This window comes from Zootoca vivipara, chromosome 6, assembly GCF_965207765.1.
Source record: "Zootoca vivipara chromosome 6, rZooViv2.hap1.1, whole genome shotgun sequence".
NCBI lineage: Eukaryota > Metazoa > Chordata > Lepidosauria > Squamata > Lacertidae > Zootoca > Zootoca vivipara.
In genome coordinates this window covers 82,381,746-82,396,749 of record NC_142589.1, presented here as the reverse complement: position 1 = coordinate 82,396,749, position 15,004 = coordinate 82,381,746, and the positions used below count along the sequence as shown (strand labels likewise).

Below are 15,004 nucleotides of genomic sequence, written 5' to 3'. Positions count from 1 at the left end.
AGTAACAACAACAAGCACATTTATATGGTGCTTTAGAGCAGATGGTGGCTAATATTTTTTGGCCTGAGGATGAGGTCCACATTCATCCTTTGCCAGTCCCCTGGGAGCTCCATGCCAGCAGTGGATGTGGCCAGTCCACACTCTTGGACACAGGCTCTTGTATGCTTGCACACAGCCCCCCCATGCCCCTGCTAACCTTCCCCCCTGCTATGTGGGGATCAGCTAGGGACGGGGGGGCTAGTGCTCCATCTCTGCTTATCAGGGCAACTTGGGCTCTCTCCATCGCAGCACACTCTATTATCATTTTTCTTTTTGTCACCAGTGTCAAAATTGGTGGAGTCAGGGTGGAGGGACAGGACATTTGCTGGTGGCGTAAGTTAGGCCATCCCTTGCTTTAGAATCTTCAAAATACTTTCAACACATGTTGCAGGAATCCTTTCAATGAACTTGCCAAATAGTTTACTGTTATCCCCATGTCTTGAGGACCACCTCCTCCCAGATGAATCTGCCTGTGCAATTGGATCAAGACGGGTGGCTCGGCTCTGCCGTCTTTCGCTGGTGAATTTCACCGGGGGGGGGGGGCACCTGGCTTCTTATATTCTCTAGCAGGCTGCATGGGGAATTCCAATAGATTTATTTAATGTCAAATATCTTTTTAAAAATAAAAATGTCTGGAGCTGTGAACAATAGCAAGGTTTAAAATGCAAACCGTAAAACAGTGTATCAGATAAAAGGCAATATCAAAAGAAATCCAGGCATGAGTTAAAATCCCATCCTATATTAAAGAGTATTTAAAAGACTGGGAATTGTTTTCCAGAAATGGTATATCCTGAAACATCTCTGTGCCTGGTGAGCTTTTAGATGTCCCTGACCTCTCTCCTCCCTTGCTCACATTTATTTATCAATGGCCATGAGTCACAATGGCAGCATCCCAATGATCGCCATAACAGCTTCCCCATTGAGGTAGGACAGGCACCCCCACACCTGCTCTTTGTACTTTCTGGAAACAATGGAAGTCTTTTTTGTTTTCGTTTTGTTTTTAAAAAAGCTTTTTCAACTTGTTCATTTATTTTTATACTGCTTCATGTCAAAATGGTATGTTTACAATCACCTTGAGACTGGTGAGTTTATAATTCATAAATTAAGAAGAAGAAGCATCGAAAAAGGGGCTGTGTAGCTGGAGAGGACCTTGCCAGCATCGATCTGTTTCTAGGCTGCCTTTCAGCATAAGACTCCCAGGGCAGTGTACAGTTCAAAACATCAAATACAGCAACTCTGAAACCCTGCACTTTTGTCCTTCATCTGTTATGCTGGCAGACCTGTGACCTCCACTGGGGCTAAGCTCAGAGGCTGCGGCCAGAAATCAGGCCCTCTGTTTCCCAGTGTCCCAAGAGAGTTCAGATGGATCACTCCATTTAATCAGTGAGCTGTTTTCTGTTTTAATCTGCACCCTGTCAAGCTTTTAATCAGACAAATTACATCCAGCAACGCTTTCAGCTTTCATAAGATGTGACGCAGTCCAGAAACACACGAAACCCTTGCCCTCGTTTTATACCCCTGCCCCCCATCCAAGTTCTGGAGGAATTCATGCTGAATTCTGCTCTTCAAATAGCAGAATTATAAACGTGAGCATTTGCTTGGTTCTGCATTTAGTCCGGTTGACAAATCCTTTCTGTTAAAAGAGAAATTTGGTTTTGGGTGAGACACCCAGGGCAAGGAGAGAAGTGAAGTTTACTTCAAAATATTTTCAACCCTGTTTGTTCTCTAAGCAGTTCACGGTTTTTAAAAAAGCAAAAAAACAAACAAACAAAAAAACCAGACACACATACATACATTTATAGGGGAATGCTTTTGCCCTTTTTTTAAAAAAAACAGCCTATGTGATTCCTGGCTGTGCTCCCCCCAAATATGGTGACAGCAGCAAAGTGAGCTCATGGGGACAGATGTTCTTCAGGGTCCTCTTCTCAGTCCCACCAGATGTTTCATATGCTGGGCAGTTTGATTTCAATATTTCCCATTGACAGTGGGAAAGTCCTCGCCTCCTGTTGATGTTCATCTGTGGCGGTGAGGAATATGGCCTCAAAATTAGTGCAGAGGTATTGAAATCAGGATTGCATGGAAAAGAGGTATGTGGAGAAGGGAAATAGGGAACCAGATAGGACCGCAGCTCCCTTCCCATAAGCCCTGGGGCTCCTACCTTTTGGAGCTTTGTATATTTCACATCCATGAGGACTAGAGGCTTGCTCTCTCTTAACACCTTTCAGTTTTTCAGTATTTTCCAGAGTGACAGATAAATCAGTAGGGTACCAACATACATACTACTATGCGTGTATGTTGGATGGATAGAAAACTTGCCAACCTACTTATTTCAATAAAGGGCAAATTAGCATTGCAACCCTTGAGGGCAAAATGGAGAGAGAGAGAGAGAGAGAGAGAGAGGAGTTAGACATTGTGCTCTGCCAACGAGAGTTGATTGCTACCATTTCTTGATGCTGTCGGTGTTAGGAGCACCATAAGGCCTGCAAACCCTCCAAAAGGCAAGTGGATTTTTGAAAATGTTAAATCTTGTTACCCTGGACTTCTGACCTGTTGCAGGCATGGGGTTACTGTTGCGTCGCCATGAGGTTGAAAATCACACACCATACCCTGGCAGGTGGGTTGCATGTCCCCGTTTCCTAGTAGCTGCCCACGGTGAACCATCATCCCTGTTTGGGCTTTGGGGAGTGCGCTTTCCCCTTCTCTAAACTAGTTAGCACATGTGCGCAGACTAGGATTTTCTCAAGTTTCAGCCCTTCCCACCGATATCTAAGTTAGGTAAAGGTAAAAAGGGACCCCTGACCATTAGGTCCAGTCGTGACCGACTCTGCGGTTGCGGCACTCATCTTGCGTTATTGGCCGAGGGAGCTGGCGTACAGCTTCCAGGTCATGTGGTCAGCATGACAAACCCACTTCTGGCGAACCAGGGCAGCACATGGAAACGCTGTTTACCTTCCCGCCAGAGCGGTACCTATTTATCTACTTGCACTTTGACGTGCTTTCGAACTGCTAGGTTGGCAGGAGCTGGGACTGAGCAATGGGAGCTCACCCCATTGCGGGGATTCGAACCGCCAACCTTCTGATTGGCAAGCCCTAGGCTCTGTGGTTTAACCCACAGCGCCACCCGCGTCCCTATCTAAGTTACATGAACATAAATGAATGAGCCTTGAGGTACACGGGGGGAGGAGAACCTTCAACAATATCTGTGTATTGCTGGGTTTGGGGAGAGCCCAGACAGAGATCTGTAGTAGCGGAACAGACATATTACGCATGCGCAACGGTGTCCGTATTTTCACCCATGAAATGTTGGGCGTGGGTGTACTCTGTTAATGGCTGCATTCCATGCTTAAGTTAGGTTAAAGAGTTATTCCAGTTTCTCCCCTTAATTCTGGGATCTGTAGTTCTTTGGTGGGGAACTCTATGGAATAGAAACTTCTCTTGACCCTCACCAAACTACGACCCCCAGGATTCATGGACTAATGTAAGTTTGTAATGCAGTAATGCTCCCAGAGCTAGCAGGCAGGAGTTTTGGGGAGACGGCAGCGGGAAGGGTTGGCCGAGAGAAGGGTGGAAACCTACCCTTTCTGTCAGTCAAACAGCCTTCAGCAATTAGATACAGTACTGATTTTTTTTTTTTTAACAGGAAAGGCTTGAGGGGGAGGTGGTGGCTGTTAGACTTTGCCAAGGGATCTTGATTGCATGCTCCAAAGCGCGGCTGTGCCTGCTTCGAAGCCCATTTTGGTGTGTGTGGAAGCAGAACCACACAATGATGGTAAATCTAGGTGAATGAATTTGGTCTAAGGGTCTCTTTGTCCCCTTGCTACCCTTGATTCCCTCTTTCTATGCAGCATGACAATCGGTAGGTCCCATGTTCCATTGGGCTGGGAGGAGATTTGCTAAGAGAAGGAAACGGGGCTGTATGTGTGTGATGGTACAGCAGGTCAGGTCAGGGGGTGGTTGCTAAATAGGAAAAGATAGGACAGCTCCAAAGTCAGGGAAACAGGATGAAGCAAACACAGATTGGGCCAAGGCTGTTTTGCCAGCAGAAGTTCTGTTGTGCATTCCAAGTCCGTAAAGATACGTTGGGATGCTGTGAAGAAAATGGGGGTCCAGTCGTCGTTGGCCATTCTGCAGGCCCAAGGCTCACCACCGCTCCCTCCCCCTTGTGCGTTCCTTGAACCTCCCACTCCTTCGCTCGTTGGGCGGCTGCTCTCTTAGCAACAGCCTCCTCCGCCATCTTCTCCCTGGCCAGGCCCTTCTTGCCTCAGGGGGCCGCTCTGGATGTGGAGGTTGGACTTATGGCTGTCGTTCTGGGTGGGGCCGCTGCTCACCCGGTTCTTGATCTCTGCCGCCATGGTGAGGAAGGCCTGTTCGACATTGGTGGCGTTTTTCGCACTCGTCTCCAGGAAGGGCACCCCAAGGGAGTCTGCGTATTCCTGTGTGCAAGGAGGTCGAGACAAAACAACAATGAAGACTCAGAGATGATCTGCAGAGAGGTAGCCATGCTGAGCCTTTTGCAGCAAAAGCAACTAAGAATCTCTTAACATGTCACAAGAGACTCTGTTGTTTTCCATAACAAATAAATGTTATTCTGTTTAATGCATTTCTGTAATTTTAGATTTCTTTTTGTAGCGCCCTGGAATCCGTTTTTACAGAAAGCTTGGTTTGTACATTTTTAAAAATAACTAAATAAACTTGTTAAATAAATGTTGCAGCCCTGGTAGCTATTAGCTGCCCAATCAAATGGGCAGGGTACAAATAGTAAAATTATTAGTAGAAATAGTAATAGTATGGGGTGAACCGAAAGAGAACAAGAGGAGACTATCAGTACGTGACTGATCCCTCTCTCTGCTGCCCAGCTTTTCTTAAGGTAGAAGCTGGCTTTTTGATCTAGCACCATTGCAGTTTATGAAATAACATGAGCAATATGTTTATTGCTTAGGTTCTTGTATCAAGAAATTTACAATCTAAAATCTCCTTCAGGAGTTGGGGAGACAACAAAGAATGAATGAAAATGAAAGAGTGCGAATGCAGCTAGTTTCACTGAAGGTGAAATTGCTTTCTCAGCAATTTAAGGGTAAAAGCTGATTTGATGCAGGCCCTTCCCTTCCCCCTATTTATGCACCTTGGCTGCAGTGTAATCCACTGCTTTCTTGCTCGTGAGGTCGCTCTTGTTTCCCACGATCAATTTGTTGACGTTCTCACTGGCATAGCGGTTGATTTCCTCCAGCCAGAGATGCATGTTGTTGAATGAATCCTGGAAAGGAGCAGGAACAAAGGTCAGATAAGTGGTTCGTTTAAGTATGTGGGTAGCAGCAGCAGTGAGCTACTCTGGCCTCATGTTTGCTGAAACTCCTCTTCTTCCCTAACCATATTGTTCATAGCTGCTTGCCTAGTCTCCTATGGTGAGCAAGAATCCCTTCCAGGTGATTAGGTAGGGATGCTTTCCAAAAGTTAATTCTCTGCCTCTCTTGTTGTTGTTGTTGTTGTTTAGTCGTTTAGTCGTGTCCGACTCTTCGTGACCCCATGGACCAGAGCACGCCAGGCACTCCTGTCTTGCACTGCCTCCCGCAGTTTGGTCAAACTCATGTTCGTAGCTTCGAGAACACTGTCCAACCATCTTGTCCTCTGTCGTCCCCTTCTCCTAGTGCCCTCAATCTTTCCCAACATCAGGGTCTTTTCCAAGGATTGTTCTCTTCTCATGAGGTGGCCAAAGTATTGGAGCCTCAGCTTCACGATCTGTCCTTCCAGGGAGCACTCAGGGCTGATTTCCTTAAGAATGGATAGGTTTGATCTTCTTGCAGTCCATGGGACTCTCAAGAGTCTCCTCCAGCACCATAATTCAAAAGCATCAATTCTTCGGCGATCAGCCTTCTTTATGGTCCAGCTCTCACTTCCATACATCACTACTGGGAAAACCATAGCTTTAACTATACGGACCTTTGTCGGCAAGGTGATGTCGGCTGCCTCTCTTAGTATCTCAGTAACACTGAGATAGATGGAGCAGGAAGGTTAATTAAAAATGTGTGCTATTAAATTATATGGATGCATTCTCAGTGCTACCTTTATTCATTACATGGGGCTTGGTAAGAGAACTTTCTGGTGGCAATAAAAAGAGCCCTGCTGGTTTGGACCAAAATTCATCAGTCCAGCATCCTGTTCCCTTACTGTGGCCAATCAGGTGCCCCTTGGAAGCCCACAAACTGGGCAATAAATGTCCTCTGCTGATGATTTCAAGCAAATGATGCTTAGTGTCATTTCGCCTCTGAAAAGAGGAGCCATAACATGGAGGTTTATGGAACATTCCATAAAGCTCTCCTTCTGTCTTTAAAAGGGGAATCTATCATATCCGCTTCTAAACCTATCTAAGTTAGTGGGGTGGACATTGCTGCACCTTGTGGTAGTGAATTTTTGTGGGAGTCTGGCATTTGGCCTCCATTACTGGTGGCCCAAGGTAGCTGGCTGGGACAGCTGCTTTTCTTGCTGCCATGTATCTTATCAAGGGATAAGGTACCCTACATTGCAAGGGGCTGAGCTAGATGACCCTTCGGGTCCCTTCCAACTCTACAATTCTATGATTCTGTGTTGTGATGGTCACAGTTGCCCTCAGGGGCAGGTCCTACCTAAGGTGTAGTGTCTCCCCCCTGCCTTTCTTGAATGAAAAGCTGTTCTCTGTTCAACTTACCTGGTCTGTCACATCGTATACAATGATGATGCCATGTGCACCTCGATAATAGCTGGACGTGATTGTTCGGAAGCGCTCCTGCCCTGCAGTATCCCACTGTGGGGCAAAGAAATGTGTTTGTTCTGGTCAGTGCTGCCTTCTAGTGGGCAGTGTTAGAAATGTGACTCGGTTTTCATCAAGAGAATGTATTAAGAGTATGATCAAATGAGTGAAACCGAAATGGAACTTAACATTGGCTTCGTTTCCCACTGCATTGTATACAAGGTGAATTGCATGCAAATATATATGTGTGTGTAATTACCATAGCTGCCAAATTTTCCCTTTTCTCGCGAGGAAGCCTATTCAGCATAAGGGAAAATCCCTTAAAAAAGGGATAACTTGGCAGCTATGGTAATTATATACTAGGGGAAGTTGTCATAGGTCTGTTTTAATGCATGTATATCCAATTGCCATAGCATTTACATAAATACACATACTGTATATTTCAGCACACTGTTTTCCTTGGATTCATCCCTTGGACCTGTCAGCGAATGTAGCATTTGAAGCAACTCCTAAGACTGCTTTTAAAGAATGTCAAAACTTCCACTGGAAAGTTGTCATTTCACCGAACATTCAAGGTGTTTTTATGGGGTCCTTAATTACAAGTGACTGAGTGGAACAATTTGTCAAGATGGATAAGAAAAAGCTGCACCTGCTGTGATTCTAGATTCTGTGCAGCTGTTTAAGGTACAAGAGCTTTCTGCTGCTGCTGTTCCTCTTGGCCATTGCAACCTGTACCGCAGGGAGAGAATCCAGGAGGCTCAGTTTCCAACCTCCTGTTTCCAGAGCCCTGTGGATATACTTACAATCTGCAGCTTAATGGTCCTTCCCTCCAACTCTATTGTCCGGATTTTGAAGTCCACGCCGATGGTACTGATGTAACTGTCTGTGTAGGTGTCATCCTAGAGAAGAAGAAGAGAAAGTGTGCATGTGAGTAGTGCTATTCTGCTGAGATAATGTGCTGTGCCTGAGTGTGTTTGTAAGTCAAGAAATTGTAAGATAGTGAAGAGGTAGAGCATCTTCTTTCCATGGTGGCATCTCCAGGTAGAGTTGAGAAAGACTTCTGCCTCAAATCTTGGATAGCCCTTCCTGTGTCAGTGAAGGTAGATGGACCAGTGGTCTGTCTCTTTACAAGGTCTGTCTCTTACCTTGACACCCACCCCACTATTATTCATTGCATTTGTATCCCACCTTTTCCTCCATGGAGCTTAAGGTGGCATGTGTTCCCCCCCCCCTCCTCCTGCAACAGCCCTGTGAGGTAGGTTAGGCTCAGATGCAGTGACTGGCCCAAGGTCACCCAGTGAGTTTTATGACAGAGTGGGGATTTGAACCCAAACTTTCCAGGTCTTAGTCCAGCACTTGTACCACTATATCTCCTGATTGCCAGTTCAGTTTCCTTGGCTACCTTCATGGCGATACTAACACTAAAATGAAAAATCGGGGGAATTCAAAGTCTGAAATTTCAGGGTAGGAGGGGATTTCTTTAAAAAAACCAACAACCCCACAAATCACAGCACACCTCCATTCTTGTTAAGCTCCACTCACTAATGTGGACAAAAAGAGACAGAATAGTATTTGCTATCTAAAATGGAGGTGGATGGGAGCTAACGTACCAAGCCTGAACAAGGAAAAACTAGATCTTTATGACCTGTTCACAGTATAAGGCTCCTTCCTGGAAGTGCCCCAGGAAACTTTTTTTGACATGGGATGGGATAACACCATTCAAAAAGGCTCACCTGGAGCATATCTCTGTTAAGCCAAGCACACTGATGAAGAACAGGTGGCAGCCTAGGTCGCAGATTCCCCTCACTACCACCACCACCGATCAAAATTAGCTTGGTGTTTTATTTTTGTGTTCCTTTCCCTTGGTCTGGAGCTGTTTGTAAGTTTGTTCTGTGGCACAGCTTGTGACTTCTGTGGTTTGCATTGACTAGGTGGTTGGGTGCTGTACTCAGGCTAGAGTAAGTCCTAGCACTTGGGAGCAGGTGATAGGAAAGACCCTTGGCTGAGGCTCAATGTAGACAGTATGGGACCCAATAGTCTGGCTGGCCAAATAAAGGAGCTTTACAGTATTTCTAAAATAAACGCAGGCTGAGACCCCACCTGCCCGCAGACTGTCTCGCCAGAGTGGTGCATGCTCTAGTTATCTTTCGCTTGGACTACTGCAATGTGCTTTATGTGGGGCTACCTTTGAAGGTGACCCGGAAACTACAACTAATCCAGAATGCGGCAGCTAGACTGGTGACTGAGAGCAGCCGCCGAGACCATATAACACCGGTCCTGAAAGACCTACATTGGCTCCCAGTGCATTTCCGAGCACAATTCAAAGTGTTGGTGCTGACCTTTAAAGCCCTAAACGGCTTCGGTCCAGTATACCTGAAGGAGCGTCTCCACCCCCATCGTTCTGCCCGGACACTGAGGTCCAGCACCAAGGGCCTTCTGGCGGTTCCCTCGCAGCAAGAAGTCAAGTTACAGGGAATCAGGCAGAGGGCCTTCTCAGTAGTGGCACCCGCCTTGTGGAACGCCCTCCCACCAGATGTCAAAGAGAAAAACAACTACCAGACTTTTAGAAAACACCTGAAGGCAGCCCTGTTTAGGGAAGCTTTTAATGTTTAATAGATTATTGTATTTTAAAATTCTGTTGGAAGCTGCCCAGAGTGGCTGGGGAAACCCAGCCAGATGGGCGGGGTATAAATAATACATTATTATTATTATTATTATTATTATTATTATTATTATTATTATTATATGATTTGCGCATGCTCAGAGGCATCTTCCTCTTTAAATCTTGGGGCAAGACCTGACGTTGAAAATGTGGCCAAGAGTCCTGCTTGCCTCATCCCTTCTTTGAGACTTCAGCAAAACCTAGCCAAAGTGCCAGAACACCCCTTCCAAAGAGCCTTACCGCAAAACGTAGCAGGAGGCATGACTTCCCAACTCCAGAATCGCCAATCAGCAGCAGCTTAAACAAGTAGTCACTGTTGACAAGATAGAAAAGAGGAAGACGTTTTGGTGAGCAACTATAAATTGGTTTCAGTTGAAGGGAGCCACTTACATGGTTCCCCCCCCCCATTCTTCTTAAGAGAAGAGGGGCAAGCTTTAATTATGAATAGGAAGTCATTAATCCACAGTGTCTGTGATGCCTCTTATTGGTGGCTGCGTTCCCTCCCTGGGTGAGCACCCAATACCCAGTGCTCAATTTGGAATGATTTCAGAATGGCCTTTCACCTGGCATCCCCTCCGTTGTTCGCTGTGCAGACAGCCTCTTACCAACAAGGCTTCTCCCTTTGTCACTAGATACTCACTATTCAGGACTGATAGTTGACATGTCGGCAGGCAGGCAGGCATGCAGAAAACCAGGTGTGTCCCGCTGCTTTGAGCACTCAGAAAGCAGGTGTGGAAGGCTGCAGTTCCCTGATTTGTGTCTGCTGTGTGATAAACAAGAAGATTGGTTGTGCAGAGAATTTTTGAATCTGCACTTTTCCCTGTTGTTGTTTTTAAATGCATTCAAAGGGTTTGGAGAAGTAAGGTGGGATTCGTGTGTGCAAGGTGCCTCAAACGAAATGGTCATGTGTTTTTCATTTTTAGTGTTTTTTCTAATTCAGTTCTCGGTTCTGCTTACGTTTGTCACAGGTACCAGTTAGTCTTTCCCATTAAAAGTACATTGTTTTCCTGTTTTTTGGCCGGGTGTCAAACCGCCAAAATATTTGATGTTCTGGCATTTTCCACCTGTTGGCTGTGCTACATTATGCCTGATTCTACCCTTGGTTAATGACATAGATAGCCAAACTAAGGCCTGGGGGCCGGATCCAGCCCAATTGCCTTCTAAATCTGGCCTGCGGACAGTGTGTTTTTACATGAGTAGAATGTGTCCTTTTATTCAAAATGCATCTCTGGGTTATTTGTGGGGCATAGGGATTTGTTCATTCTCCCCCCCCCAATATAGTCTGGCCCCCCACAAGGTCTGAGGGACAGTGGACCGCCCCCCTGCTGAAAAAGTTAATGTGCCCTGTCCTGTGGCTTTCCCTGCCTCTGCTTTTACCTGCCTTTGGCTTTCTCAGTTCGAGTCATGAGCCCATCCTCTTAATTCCTCCCAGATGTGCAGGGCCTTTACTGTGACGAGGGAAAGGCAGTCTGCACAGAAGCCTCTTCGCTTCTTCCAGGATCAGCCCTGGCTCAAATTAGGTCTTGTTTCAATTCCCATTGTGCATTGGATGGGTGAAGCTGCCTCATGCCTATGAAACCTCCCCACAATAAAGGGCTACTCTCCAATGGCCTTTCTGTACAACAACAAACCATAATAGTTTTATAACAGTGTTAACTGTCATGGCTTCTGTCAAAGGATTATGGGATTGGTAGTCCGCTGCAATAACAGGCAGAGTTCCCTAGCCATCCCACCCCCTGTCACAAAACTACAGTTCCCAGGGAACCCTCCCTAGGAAGAGCAAAAACTATCAGACCAGTTTGATTAAGATGTGCACAAAGTTGTTACTGGGCTGTGTCATTTTCACTGTTAAGACACCGATTGCTCTTCCTTGTTTAACCTGAGTTACTCCTTGTTTCACATCCATGCAAACAGCTAGTGTTTACTGAAATACAATATACGATTGGTGGTGATGCCTTAATTCTTCTGCCTTAGCTAAGAAAAGAAATCCTGGCAAGTTGACAGTTTGCTGAGACTCCACAATCTTTTAAGGGCAAAACCTTTTGGGGGGGGGGAGGTGGGGAGGTAGGATAGAAACATGTGAAGCAGATTTTTGGTCAGTCCAGGGATTTTTCAGTCTGGGGGGGGACATGAATCTGACAGAGATGTTCAGATTTGTCAAAAATTGGGCCCAACTTGGGGGAGTGTTTCAGCGGATGTTTGCAAATCATACTCGGCACCGCTGGATATGAATCTGCAAAAAGATTTATTTCTGACTCTACCTCCCCCCCCCCAATAAAATGAGTCCCAAATCTAATTGCCAGGGTAAGAGCAATATTTTTTAAAATGACGTCTCTTGAAAGAAGGCCAGCAACATTGCTGGCATATCCATTCACATTCACAGAAACACACTTTGTTCCCTTAATCTGCCCGCTGGAAGCCTTTGGCTGTCTTATACCTCACAAGCTGGTAGCTATGCAGTAAAATGTCTCCCAGTTTCTTCTGCATGATCCTTCCTGGAAACCCACCCTGCTTGTTCCCTTCTTGTTCTCTCCCCTCCCCACCCCCACCCTCATTTATCTCCCTGCTCTAGAATAAAGGTAATATGATGCTGATACGAAGGTTGATAAGAGGAAATGTACCTTCCGTGCTCTGCGGCCTTGGATTCTGTGTTTTCCTAGCTGAAGCAGGTGCAGTCCAGTTCGGAGTGTCTGGCTCTGCAGAGGCAAGAGGATGGGCAAAGTGTCTTCTTTTAAAGAATCTGGGGGAGACCAATCCTTTCCTGAAATATCCGCTGGAGAGTGAGGAATGACCTCCTGCCGCAGGTGGATATCTTAGGACCTGCAGTGTCAAAGCCAGCCGCCCGAGGAGAGTCCAGGTTGGATTTACAGAGCAGTGGGATTGCTGCCTCAAAGGGAAGAGAAACAAAGGAGCTCCCCACCCTACCCTCCCTGCCCCCCCCAGTTTTCCCCAGCAGCTGGTTTTGCTCCCTCCCCAGCCCTCCTGTCTTGCAGCAAAGATGCTCCCAGCTGGGGGCTCCCCTATTGGCCAGCTGTTAGAGATGACATCATCTGATGATGCCGGGAGGACTGGCCTGCTGGTATCTATAATCTTGCAGGGGGGGGCTGGATCTGCAAAGAGGGAGGAGGGGTCCCTGCAGGAGAAATGGTAGGGGTAGCAGGGCAGGGGGGTGGGCTGGGTGCCTGTGGGCTTGAAGGGGAAATACAGGGCAAATACTGGCGTGTCATGAATATCGCTTAACATCTTGTCATGGTTACTCACAGGGTGGAGTTTCAGGGCATGTTTATGAGTGGTTGTGATCTGCATTTAATGACTCCATACAGAAACACATCCATTAGCATGGATTAATAATAATAATAATAATAATAATAATAATAATAATAATAATAATTTATTTATACCCCGCCCATTTGGCTGGGTTTCCCCAGCCACTCTGGGCAGCTTCCAACCGAATATTAAAAACAATACAGCATATTAAAAACAATACAGCAATACAGAGCTACGATCTTGTATTGAGGTATTTCTCAAATGTTATAATGACGTAAAGGGTGGGCGTGTGTGTGTGCTGTACACATGCACACATTAGTGCGCTTTTGGGGCAAGAGGTGCGATTCTTGTCTGCAGGACAGTTGGGCTAAGAGGCATTGCTTGGACGATGCAGGCTTTCTCAGGTTTTGTCCCCCGAGTTGGATTTGGCTGCAGATTTGCTAATGGTGAACAAAAGATGCACCTTGGATGAAAGTCTGCTAATGGTGTCATCAAAAATTTATAATTCTGTGCCCAGCTTTCCAGAAAGGCTGCAACAGTTCAGTGAGGGGAGATGTTTTGGCCTCTTAATGAGACAAAGATCTGAGTTCTTGCCTGGCACGAGGAACTCTCGGGGAAATGTATGCCCCAGCAAATTTTTTCATGGTTTGTACCCTGTTTCCCCTTTTTTAATACGTAGTCAGAAAGTAAGCCATGGCAGGGTTTTTAAGCATTTGAGAAATATAAGACATACCCCCAAAATAAGCCATACTTCCGCTCCGCGGAAACCAACCCCCACAGGCACCTCCACTCAGAGTCACTCCATGCAGCTGGCACTGCAGGAGCGCGATCAGCTCTGAAGTGGCGCTCCAAGAGCTCCGCTTAACAGCTGATCGTGCTCCCGCCTTGCTGGCTGCATCCCCGCGCTCCGCCTTCTCGTCCATCGCCGCCCTGCCGCTTCTGTGCTTGTCGCCACCGCTGGGCTCACTGCTTCTTCCTTGCCTGGCCTGGCCAAGGAGCTTGGAGCGCCCTGCAGCGGCAGGCGGAGCGCCTGAGCCAGCGGCCTCTGCCTGGCCCGGCCTAGGATGCCTGCTGCCCCGCCACCCGGAACCAGTGGCTGCTGCAGCGCCGAGCACTCAAGAGAACCGAGCAGCGCCCTGAGCCAGCGCCCTGAGCTGTAAAAACTGTACCGGTAATAAAAAAAATAAGACATCCCACCGAAAGTAAGCCACCCTGTGTTTTTTTGAGGAAAAAAAGTTATAAGACGGTGTCTTAAAAAAGGGGAAAGACGGTACCAGAGCATACCATGAATACTTTGTGTAGTTGCTGTTCATCACACGTCTCCTGCTGACTAGCAGCTGACATGTGGGGCTCTTTGCATATAAAAGTATTTGCTCTGGCAACAGTTAGTACCAGATAAAAGAGGTTTGTGTTGTCTTTAACATGCTGCCCCCTAGTATCATCTGGTTGATGGGACCCCTTTTTCTGTCTGTCAGGATACCTTCCTTCTCCCTGCACAGCTGCTTTGCACGAGATTCTCAACTGCAAGTTTCCCCCTAAAAGAACAACACACCACTTATTTTTATGTAGCTCAGCAAAGCATATGAAGAAGGGGCTCTAGCTGCGTCTGTGCATATTTATCAATTGTCTTGTTCCTTTTTTTTACGATGCCTGAGCTGGGCCTGATCCTAAGATCAGCATGCTGATCCGGAAAGGAGACAGTGTATAAATGCAGCAAGTAGACCAAGAGCAGCAAAGATGTAGGAAACATAATGGAGAGAGCGAGACGCCTGGCTCAGCGGCAGAGCCACCCTTGTTCTGCATGCAGAAGGTCTCAATCTGGCAACGCATCCCTTTTCTCAAGCGCACAAGAAGAGCCTGCTGGATCAGGCCAGTGGCCCATTTAGTCCAGCACCCAGTTCTAATGGATGCCCATGAGCTTTTAGGGTTCCAAGAGAGGGAGGAAAAACTTCTTTCTGTCCTCATTCACAATGCTGTTCATAATTTTATACACCTCTGTTATGTCACCTCTTCCTTTGGCTCTAAATCAGGCATCCCCAAACTTCGGCCCTCCAGATGTTTTGTACTACAATTCCCATCTTCCCCGACCACTGGTCCTGTTAGCTAGGGATCATGGGAGTTGTAGGCCAAAACATCTGGAGGGCCGCAGTTTGGGGATGCCTGCTCTAAATGAAGAAGTCCCAAAGCTGAAACAGGGGAGTTGCTTCAACCCAAAGCACCAGGTACCAAGTGATGGGAAAGAACCATTTCTGCGTGACACCCCCCCCCCCAAATCCCTCAAGAGCTGCTGCCAGCCAGAGAAGAGAGGAAAC

General features: G+C 46.7%; 1 protein-coding gene across 2 annotated transcripts; it reads right to left on the bottom strand.

The window, feature by feature from the left end:
- Positions 1-836: 836 nt before the first annotated feature.
- LOC118087851 (ras-related protein ORAB-1) lies at positions 837-14,949 on the bottom strand. Of its 2 annotated transcripts, none has more exons than XM_035120881.3 (7): positions 12,047-14,949; positions 10,066-10,188; positions 9,666-9,738; positions 7,567-7,662; positions 6,722-6,817; positions 5,162-5,293; positions 837-4,472 (listed from the first exon to the last, which is right to left on the bottom strand). In XM_035120881.3, exons 2-7 carry the CDS (start codon positions 10,086-10,088, stop codon positions 4,251-4,253), a joined length of 642 nt encoding a protein of 213 aa, XP_034976772.2. In that variant the 5' UTR covers positions 10,089-10,188; positions 12,047-14,949; the 3' UTR covers positions 837-4,250. The 2 variants fall into 2 exon arrangements, with proteins under 2 accessions (XP_034976772.2, XP_088528988.1); XM_088672862.1 differs by having other exon boundaries at positions 10,066-10,185.
- Between the last annotated feature and the right edge of the window lie 55 nt (positions 14,950-15,004).